The sequence below is a fragment of the Ischnura elegans genome, chromosome 6 (assembly GCF_921293095.1).
Source record: "Ischnura elegans chromosome 6, ioIscEleg1.1, whole genome shotgun sequence".
NCBI classification, from domain to species: Eukaryota; Metazoa; Arthropoda; class Insecta; order Odonata; family Coenagrionidae; genus Ischnura; species Ischnura elegans.
In genome coordinates, this window is record NC_060251.1 from 22,364,678 (window position 1) to 22,375,873 (window position 11,196).

Sequence of the window (11,196 nt, forward strand, 5' to 3'; positions counted from 1 at the left end):
GGCTTTCCGAGCCAATGCATAGATCACTGAGCTAACAAGGTTCTTTAATTCCCGTGGCAATTATACCAAGGCTCATGGTACAAGGTGTTTGGCCCCCACGTATGTACATATTAAGTATGGCAACGCGAGGGAGAAAGGACTTCCAAGAAGCCACAACCGGTTGAGTCTCAAACCTGCACTAAAGTAGCAAAAAGCAGTATTTGTAATATTACACACGGTATTATTAGTATGAAATATTACACAAAGGGAAATTAAATTGGGCATATTCTAAGACGGAAGGGGATTTTATTACAGCAGTTGAGGGAACAGTGGAAGGAGAAAAGAGAAAAAGAAGAAGGCTGAATATGATAGATGAAGTGAGGATAAAAAGAGAGTACAAGGAAACAAACAAGGAGGTGGAGACAACTTTGATGTTTGGAACTTGCTAGAGGGCAGAAAACTATTTGAAGATCATGATCACCATATTCTTCTTATATATGTGCTTCTAATTCAAAAACTATTAAAAAGGGTGACAAGCAAGGGAGAGGTGAGTGACACAATGAATCCTTATTTTGAATAAATTCCGAAACATTAGTTAAAATTCCTATTTTAGTGCAATTTCAAATTAATCAATTTTAACTTTTGCAATCATTTGTAAAGAATAACGATGTCTATGAAAACACTCCCCTCCCTTTGTTATTCACCCTTAATAATGAAATATTGAAAATACTTATTATGTATGTAGAAATATTAATTTTACTTACCTCCCTACTTGACGACAAATGTCCATTAACCTGTCCACCCTCTTTACTTTCCTTGATTTCCACTGGCTTCTTGTCATTGATGGTGACTTTAAGGAACTTGTCTAATTCATCTATTTCATTTGCCAGATCAAACTCCTCATAATCCTATAAAGAAAAAGACAATTAATAATTCCATTTTAAGTTCACTCTCACTTCCTTCTGAACAATTCAATATGCATTCTGAGCTCTCACTGTAAGCACATATGTCCCAAGTGGCGTGGTGCATCAAGGATAGGGACAAAAAGTGGGGACAAGGAGGGAAATCCAGGAGGTTACGAAAATTTTGAGGCTTGTAACACTTCAAGGATATCTCATTAATAAATTTACTAAGAATTAAGTTTTTAAAACAAAACTTAATGTACATTTCTAGTAATTTTACCTCATCATAAGTTCCTACAATGCATTAAGTTTTCATTTCTTATAATAAAAGTCAAATATAGGGTAAATTGGACACTCCAGAAACAAAAGACTTTTCAATTTTTTTTGCCCATTAGATAGAATAAAATACATATATACTGCCTCCGATTTCTCGTATTTATTTTATTACCCTTACCGCCAGTAAATGTTAGAGTTGCTAAGTAACTTAATGGATTATTAATTTGACTAGTGAATTCTTGAATGCACAAACATTCATTTACACCCTCATATAGATAGTTTAGTTGACTGTATTAATTATCAATAAATTTCAAATGTAAACATAGCAATAATTAAAGTAACAAAATAGTTACATATAACAGTGTGATGATGCAATCTCATCCAAAATATATGCTTCATTAATGGAAACATTAGGGTAAATCATTCACCTTTAATCGTGCTCTTTATTGATTAAAATTTGTTCAAGGTGAGGTATCTGAGGAACAGTTTGTGCTCCCTCCATCAATATTTTAAGAATGATAACAAAGAATGAACTCTGATTGCAATCCCCACACAAAATTTATTGCAAAAATATACAGATGATTTACCTTACACACTAGGGAAATATAATATTTCCATTCCATCCCTAATTGTATTAATAAATTTTGACTACTGACATAGACAATGATGGTTAGATGAAGATGTGGAGAAGGACAAGAACTATCCCGTCCCATGGTGAAAGAAACTAATGGCTTGACATGTCAACAAATCAACACCCTCACACATGGGTCAGTAACCAAAAGCCAGCACGCAATATGTAGCTCTTTCAATGTCAAATTGCAGCCTTCAAGTTCCATGCACAAAAAATAATTATTTTATTATTTTATTTTGTAAACTCAAAAAAATATTTCCAACGGGATAAAAACCAAGAATGGAGGAAGGCGAGAGAGTCAAGTATCCCTATAATAAATACATTGCCGGTAGTCAAATTAAAATAATGTCAAAATGTAGCTATGAAGCTGGTTGCATAACGTTTGGCTCTTCTCTCTCAAAAGGTGGCGACCCCTACCGTTGCAGTGTCTTATGACACGGCATGCAGCTTTGAATTTTTGAGTGGTAGGCTCATAATTAGGGAACGAATATTAAAGAAAGGGGGGGCAACCACTTGCTATATATATTTTTTAAATACATTGATGTGTAATGTAAATGTAATTTCGTGATTCCTTATTAGTTAATAATCGCAAAACACCAAGTGATAGATACAAGGAGACATTTTGCATTAGATTCCCAAATTTAAATAAAAATTTTATTTCACTAGTTTCGCGGAAGTGGCTGAATCACCAGCATTTTTTCCATATTTATGTTTCGGTGGAGGGGGGAGAGCCTGCCATTATAATATGCACCACAATCGAACCTAACGATTCTTTGACAGAAAGACCACCTCTCTGGACGATGGAACTTAAAGGAAAACGTTTCTATCAAGGGGAGGTGAATTTTCCCACGAACGTCGCCGGCGCGAAGGTTCAAACGTATTAACCCCTTTACTGGGGAGAGCGTCTCTAGACGCGCACCGAGGACGTTCATGAAACGGGGAGCGCGTCTAGAGACGCGCTATAGAAAAAGAATTTTCCTTCACTGGGCAGAGCGTCTAGAAACGCAATTCTTTCTCCTCTATACCCTGCATGGGTCTGACATCTAGCGTGATTTTTTTTAACTCGGTGTTCACATCTGCAGGGGCACAAACATGCTTTATTTGGGTAAAGGTTTTATGGTATTTTTGGGTCCAAAGAACCCCTAACGGTTCTTTTTATTGCACTTACCCCTTGTCACATTTCTTACAGAGAAGTTTAGTTTTAGCACGCATGTTTTTGTGGATAGACGTGTTTCATTTAGAAGTGTTTTTTTTTTATTTTTGTCGTGCGCAGTTACGAGGAAATTTTGAACATTTGAAATTTCTTTGAATATCGCTTGTTTTGTGAGTGGTAATTCAGTTACAATTTGCTACAGTGTTTTTGGTGCTTCATAAGTTTCTATATTCAGTTTTCTTTCTTTTGCACAGCTTTCAAACGTGTTTTATCTATTATTTGACAATCCCATCGAGTTCTTTCCTCCTCAGGAATTTTTCATCTTGCGTGTGCTCCCATTCTCGGCGTTTGTTTTTTGGCATTTTTATATAATATTTCATCAGTGTCTAGTTTATAATCGTTTTGGTAATTTGCCTTAGTTATTGCCATAATGGCTAAGAGACCACCTACTCTGCCTGAAGATATCATAAATGAAATGTTGGAGCTTAGTGAAGAAGAAGAGAGTACGAGTGACAGTAGCGCGGAGGAAGAATATTCAAATGTGTCAGTGGGAACGACCGCTGGCACTAGTGGCACATCTACAGGGTTTCCTCACAGAATCCAAGAACTGCATGTTGATTCTGATAGTGAAATAGATAGTGAAGCTGAGGAAGGTGATGAGGAAGACCAAAATTTTCCGCTACATTCTAGTGTGTGGGTTGAAAGCGGACTTCCTCGGCCTAGGTTCCCGGCTAGATTTGAGGCTGGTGTAAAAGGAAACTTGATTGGCAAGGATGACTCTCTCGAAATTTTCGAACATTTTATTGATGAAGAGATCTGCAATTATATAGCAGAGCAGACAAATTTGTATGCCCTGCAAATGATAAATGAGAAAGTTCTGCATAAGAAAATGAAAAGGAGAAGCCGTGATAAGGATTGGGTTGATACCAATAAGGAGGAAATAAAGTTGTTTCTTGGAGTGTTGCTTTTGCAGGGAGTTATCCAGAAGCCCACACTATCAAGTTATTACTCCCGCAACCGACTTTTAGCAACCCCCATCTTTTATGAGATAATGAGTGAGAAGAGATTTTTTCTCCTTTTGAGATTTCTGCATTTTGCAGATAATGAGCTATACAGTGACGCCGAACGAGTTTCTCCTAAACTCTACAAAATCAAGCCTTTTTTTGACCATTGCATCAGGAAATTTGCTGAAAGTTATATTCCAGAGGGAGAACTGTCGATTGATGAAAGTTTACTGCTGTGGAAAGGCCGTCTAGGATGGAAGGTATACATTCCAAAAAAAAGGTCACGTTTTGGGATGGAATCCTATAAACTTTGTGAGGCAAAAAGTGGGTATGTGTGGAACATGATGATGTACACTGGAAAGGACACAGAACTTGTGAAGGATGTCGGAGGAGTTGATGTGAGTAGTTTTACGAAACCATCACGGGTAGTTCTAACCCTTGCAGAGAGGCTACTGAACCAGGGTTATCTCTTAGGGCTTGACAATTATTATAGCAGTCCTGAGCTCTTTGATTTTTTGAATTCGCTGGGAACTGACGCAGTAGGAACCGTGAGAGTAAATAGAAAGGACTTGCCAAAAACGGTAATGAATAAAAAATTGAAATCGGGTGAAATTGCCGCTGCTTTTAGAAATAAGTTGATGGCACTGAAGTGGAAAGATAAGAGAGATGTATGTATATTGAGCAGTGTTCACGACGCAAGTACAAAGACTGTGCGAGACAGGAAAGGAAACTCAAAACAGAAACCTCTCGCTGTTATTGGTTACAATGAGTCAATGGGAGGAGTTGATCTCTCAGATCAGTATATGGTCAACTATAGTACAGCGCGGAAAAGAATGAAGAAATATTATCAAAAGATATTCAGACATCTTCTTGATTTATGCGTCTTCAACTCTTATGTAATATACAGGAAGAATGGAGGAAAAGAAACTCATCTCCAATTCAGATTAGATCTTATTCATAAGATTTTACACAAATACGGAGGAGCAACATCAAAGGCGTCTGGAAGCCGCTCAAAAATTGACCCGCCCTTACGGTTATCAGGAAGGCATTTCCCTCACCTAAATTCCCCAACAGCAACGAAAAAGCATGCCCATAAGAGATGTGTGGTGTGTTTGTCACACAAGCAGAGAAGGGAAACAATATACAGCTGCAAGGACTGCAATGTACCTCTCTGTGCCGCGCCGTGTTTCCAAACGTACCACACGAAAATGGAGTATTGAGTGAAAAAAAATGTGTATATATATATAGTGTAAATAGTAAAACTAAAAACCAGTGTGAATGTGTAAAAAAATGAAGCATCCTGGTCGGTAAGTGATTTTTTTTCTATAAAAAATTGCATGAAAAAAAGGAATTTGTTATAAACAAAAAAATTGTTTAAACTTTTTTTTGTTGTTGAAAAAAATTTTTTTTTCAATATTTGTACTCTAAATGCAAAAAGGTATTATTGTAGAAAATTTCAAATATTTCTATCGAAAGGTAAATAACCCCCACCAGGTAGGTGACTACTAAAAAATTGGTCCCCATTAAAGGGGTTAAGAGCCAGCAGGCATGTGTCCTCATCGCGAAAGAGGGAGTGAGGTCCGTAACGAGCGACCAGACAGCAAAAGAAGAGAAATACGATGATCTTCCAGCGATTGGCGCACGCAGCTGTCGCTTACACGCAAAGACAAACGCGGGGCAACGAAAAAAAAAACTTCGGGCGCAAACATTGCAAGCGTTCGTCGGGAGGAAAACCCAGAATCGGGGCTCAACAAGACCATCTCGGCGTTTTAGGTCAATTCATAAGTCGGCCGTTCCAGCATAGGAAGAAACTATCCACGGCCTCGCATGGTAGATCGAGCGCAATTCGACGAGAAATCGGGGTTACGTTCCACGAGGAGAAAATAATTAACCGCGCAAAAATATCTTAGCGATGGCGATTCCGGATTACTTTGATCCTATCGAGCTTGGCATCGATAAAAATGGAGGATAGACTTCGACAACAGCTATCTGTCCTCACCAACGATACTGGCTTCTCTCTGACACATCCTCGGAAGTTACACCGGCCTTATGCCGACGAAAAACGACTGATACCATCACCCACTCCCGCTAGATAGGTCCAACACGGCAGCTCGGGTTGACAAACACAAACAAACAGCTAAGGGCGCGTAAGGAAAATAGAAAGTCATTGGAGAGATGCCACAATTAGCGGGGAAACCCAATATGCTGACCACGGCGAAGAGGGTAGAAAAACGACGGATCTCCGGTGCCAATCGATCCAAACGGAATTTGCGTCTTCGCGGAGCTAGAATGCTGATCCAAACCAAATAACCACTACTACCACAGAGACAGTTTTTCATCAAATTTACCGAGATAAGAATGGAAAACGCTATAATCTCACGGAGTCGCACGACTTCCGACTCTTGACGTCCAAAAGCGTGGGCACCGTCGGTACTGTCAACTAATTCCCCTACACCCACGCTAAGTCCAGATATCTCGGCGATAAATGCGGGCCGGACCGGATAAATGAAATACATCAAAATAAGTCGCTATTATACGAAAATAGTCTAGATAAATCTGAGTAATAAAATTTATTCCGAAAGAAAAGCAATAAAACCAGCGAATCTCCATTCGCAATTTTCAAGGATAAAAATCTCTGAATACTCGGTCTGTGTATATTAAGAGCAGAAACTGGCGAAGAGATTCTGAAGAAATTACGGGACACAATTATCTGACGAGGAAGTTCGACGCCAAAGGAGTAAACAAGGAAGAGGGAAGATATAGGCGATAGCAATCGGACATCACCCCACATCTACGCATCCTAGCTATTGAAAAGGTAGTGGCGGCTTCAGAAGAAGTGACTCATCGCAGCATAACCTACAACAATTTTTCATGTCGCGTCAATTTTTCAACCTTATTCCATGGCTACGAAAGATACACCTTGAGCAAAATCCCTCCCACGCACAACCTGACAGAAATTAAAATAACATATCACAGATGATATCGGACACCTCCCTTTACTTACGCGTCAATAATTTGGGACGCTAAGAGAAACAGTAAGAGCAATTTGTTCACATCAACTGAATTCATAACGGCTACACATTAGCACTGACGCTTGGGACAGTATCCACTCCTCATTACCTTTCTCAGTAAGGCGGCATATAAATCAATGAATACTTCACTACCCTCAATGCCGCATTGCGGTGAACTGAAAGGGACCAACGAGTACGCGTCTCGTCAATTTCGTTATGTGATGGGGCAGGATTATGTTCCATCAGTGAAAAAACAGGTAATTATTCAAGTATAAACTCATCGCAATGACAGCATCAACCATACATGGCCTCCAGGCACCTGCAATGGATGGCATTTCAATGGCTTCACGAAAGGTGAATCATTTCCTGACCCTCCCTGAGACCACGCCCCCAAAGTTGAAGGCCTACAAGCTACAGTTCCCAAAATTGAAATTTTTTCCAGTAAGAGAGAGCAGAGGGAGCTAAACAAACCGAATTACAGAATAGGAGGCATCATTGTAAAATAAAAAAAAATTACAGCAAATAAAGACGCTAAATCAGAAATCCGCCTTCCTAAAACCTGAATTGGTTTGTCAGACATTTGAGCTGGATAGCTTATCAAGAATGAACTGCCAGCATACATGGCCTTGGTATTAGCTGAAACAGTCTACGAAGTTAGTTGGAGACTTAAGCACACGATATTAGCCGAAATACCAATACTATAACTTAGGGTGTAGCAAAAAATAGCCTAATACAAATTTCCCAAAATTCCTTATTCTTTTTCTGGTTCCATTAATAAATAATCACCCCGTTCTATTTTATGGAGAGCCATTCCTGGGACATTTAATGGCTGCAGTTATTATCTTTCATTACACCTTATGAGAAGGAAGTCTTCATGCCATGGAAAGTCCACTGCAATCACATAAGAGTCGTGAGGAGAGGGTGATTCCAGAAAAAATTGGGCAAACAGCATTTATCAGAAATCTAAATGAGAGAAGCTTTAAGAATAGCGGCTCACAGAAGACACCCTCATGTACACAGGTTTCCAACGCCATATACGAACTAGACGACTGATGATGGAGTTTTGCTCACATTCGAGGGCATAAACAAAAAAACAAAAGAGGTAAAAAAAACAAAGGGCGATGAGTTCGTTAATTTTACCGCCTTCATTGGCACTGAATGAATGAGTCTGGAATGAGTGACCACCACTCGACAATTGTGATAAAGAACTTTTCAAATCTACATCGGACTTCGTGAGATTTATCTGGGAAAACTAGCTGGAAGGTACGATCAGTTAATATATTGCATATAATAGTAAATAACTATCGAATTCCTCGTTACCACTATTGAACTTGACAAACCTAATACAAGGCTACTTTACAATGACGTTTAGTGAAGGCCCTTAGGTATTTAAAACCACGATTCAAAGAAAAATTAACGTGGAAAGGCTCGAAAAAGAAATATAATCCGAACTATTACCCCACAGTATTCCTCTTCGTTGAATATTTGTGGTGGCAATGGGTATTTAGCGTCCTTTGCATTACTCTTCTGCTGCATGAATTCCTTTTCCTGCTCTTTTCCAGGTTCTGTAATGTCTACAACATCATATAAAATATGCTTGCTGTCAAGGATCATCAAAACTCTCTGTTGCCGTTTCTTCACCTGAAAAAAGAGAGACATGATATTCAACCCAGATTAAATGTATATACACTAACGTCATAAATATGATACACAACATATTATCGGCTACTTCATAAATGGAAGAACAGTTCATACCTTTGGAATGAACCAGAGAGGAACTTGTGAAAGTTAGAGAGAACTCTTTCCACACTATTATACCGACCCACGTAATACGCATTCATTATCAAAACATTTAGCATCAATGAGTTAACTGTGTACACGAATGACTCATACAAAAGATGACGGCAGATGGCTTACATCAAGAAGTGTGTGTATTGCAATTCTGACACTTTATTCTTAATATTATTCCAGTAGTAACGAACAAAAATATTAAATTCTCGATTTCAATTCATTAATAAGCCGACATTCACTATCAAATCCACAAACAATTGACCTTAATATATTACAATGCCAGATCTTCTATTAATTAAGGGCTTACCTCCTTGTTTCCGGATATTCCAGAAACGTACACTTTGATCACCATTCTCACAACGAATAATAATGTTCCGGCGTCGATTACAACTATAAATAATCAGAGTCACTACCTCCCGGATTGGTTTACAGAAAATATACTGATATTCCTGGGAGAGTGGGTTTGGCCCGTTCGATATCGAGAGTTGAGTATCGGTTTCCGGTCGATACTTTCGACTGAGAGGATTTCCGTTTCCTTGACTGCAAGTGATGTAGACCCCGTAGCCCGCAGCTCTTCAATCGCCAGCCCAGCGGAGCGCCCAATGCGTTCCCTCAGCTTAGGAAAGAGTTCACCAAGAGTCCGTCGAAGAGCGCGGATCGCTTGTAACCTGCTGCCTCTATGCGGGGAAAGTGAATAATAATGGAGGTTATCGAGTAAAAGCACTTCGTATTCTGCGGTGTATAGAACACTTCTTTGTGTGGAATCGCGATGCCATCAGGCTGGACCATAATTTTCCTTGTCAGCCTTACATGCTTCGCTTCATTTCTTCGGGGATCGGGCTGCAAACGTTTTTGCTTCCCGTCCCGAGGGTGCAAAAGCTGTTGTCACGTCCTGAAGGAATCCCTGGCCCTCGACGGAGGTGGCGGGTATTTTAAATACCGTTCTCTTTAAAGTTATTGCTTAGTCCGTAGGGTGGGATTCTTAAGTCTTGGTTTAAGCTGGAATATATGCCTCACTAATTTTTAAAATGGACTACTCCGCCAAGTTCATTTATACTATCGTTATCGTCGCAATTAACCTGACCTGTCGTCCGTCTCAGAAAATTCGGTGGATTGATCGAAGTCCCGTTTTCCCTATATTTAAAATGGGCCTTTATTTATTTCCATGAATATCTGGGGCAAAATAAACCAAATTGGTTGTATGTATCCATGGGCGTACCTAGGATCAAAATTGGGGGGGAGCCGTGGTCGTTTAAGTTGTAAAATTTTAGCACAGAAAAGGTCACATGAAACCAAAATTTTAAAAATCATGATTTTAATTTTAGTTCCAGGCCTTATACAAATATCATGTTTCTTCAAAAGAAACTTTCGTTTTGAACTAAATATATTTTCGCTTCTAGGGCGGGGGGGCTGCCGCCTCCTGCCCCCCGCTGGAACGCCCATGTATAGATCAATAAATCAACCTGTCGCGTATCTTTTGAATGGCGCGATGTTAATTGGCACAAGAAATATCGCTAAACTCTCCGTTGCAAGATGCTCCGATTTTATTCTCACAATTCGTGATCCTAAGCCGGGAGCAATTCCTACATGGAGAGTTGTGTCTCATTGTCAGATGAGGGGGCGTGGCTCTTGGGGATACGTAATGAAGTAGGGTCTAACACCAAAAGAATCGGATCCACGATGAAAAGCCAACCACTAAAGTGGTTGGTTATTCACTTTTGGCACTCTGACAAGCAGATGTGTTTAAGGATTGACTGATTTCATAGCGAATAAAAAGCTCTCAAGGCTGCCACTGGGGCAGGAACTGAAATGCTGTGGACGCGAAAATACTGATTTCAAGGTAAATTTGTAAGAATGATAAATTAACAATCCACAATTAAATTCATAATGATTTATTTTTATCATAACTTCTCAGGTCTTTGAGTCTGTAAATGTTTATAAGGACTTAAAGTACCATTTTGGGGTTTTGGCCAGGATTTCGGCAAAAGTCACGCGTTGGAAAGGATTATTTCAGACTACGATACCTAATTTATTTCCTTGTTTCCTTTATTTCGTTTGGGACACGGGTCCTGTCTTATATGCGTCCCGAATGCGGGCACATAGCCTCTCCCCCTCCGGACCGAAATGTTTTCCCTTGTGACGACTGCCCGCGGCACATTCACTTAGCAGACAAATAGCACAGGACATTATCTTCTTACTTTCTCTCAGCTACTAAAAGTTATGGATTGATATCAGTGTCTCATGTCTGAAATTTACTCAAAGTCAGTTAATGTAATAACTGCCGCCAGAGCCCAAAGTATCACATTTTTCGAAAATTTAGGCGGATTTCGGAAATAAACGTATATGGAGTTAAGCCATTACAACTACGGTGTTATCGGTAAAAATAAACGAGATATTGAATGTCAGCATTGTGCAACGTGCGTTAGAAATTTAATGCGTATTTTATGAA

The 11,196-nt window shown here is 39.4% G+C and overlaps 1 protein-coding gene across 2 annotated transcripts in view; it reads right to left on the reverse strand.

The window, feature by feature from the left end:
• LOC124160187 (SH3 domain-binding glutamic acid-rich protein homolog) overlaps positions 1-9,350 on the reverse strand; it is a 25,915-nt gene extending 16,565 nt beyond the window's left edge. For both annotated transcript variants that reach the window (XM_046535959.1, XM_046535958.1), the window contains exons 1-3: positions 9,055-9,350; positions 8,415-8,597; positions 744-887 (exon numbers count right to left, since the gene is read on the reverse strand). In XM_046535959.1, the coding sequence (XP_046391915.1) occupies positions 744-887; positions 8,415-8,597; positions 9,055-9,099 (372 nt within the window). In that variant the 5' untranslated portion in view covers positions 9,100-9,350. The remainder of the gene's footprint in view (positions 1-743; positions 888-8,414; positions 8,598-9,054) is intronic.
• Positions 9,351-11,196: the final 1,846 nt, after the last annotated feature.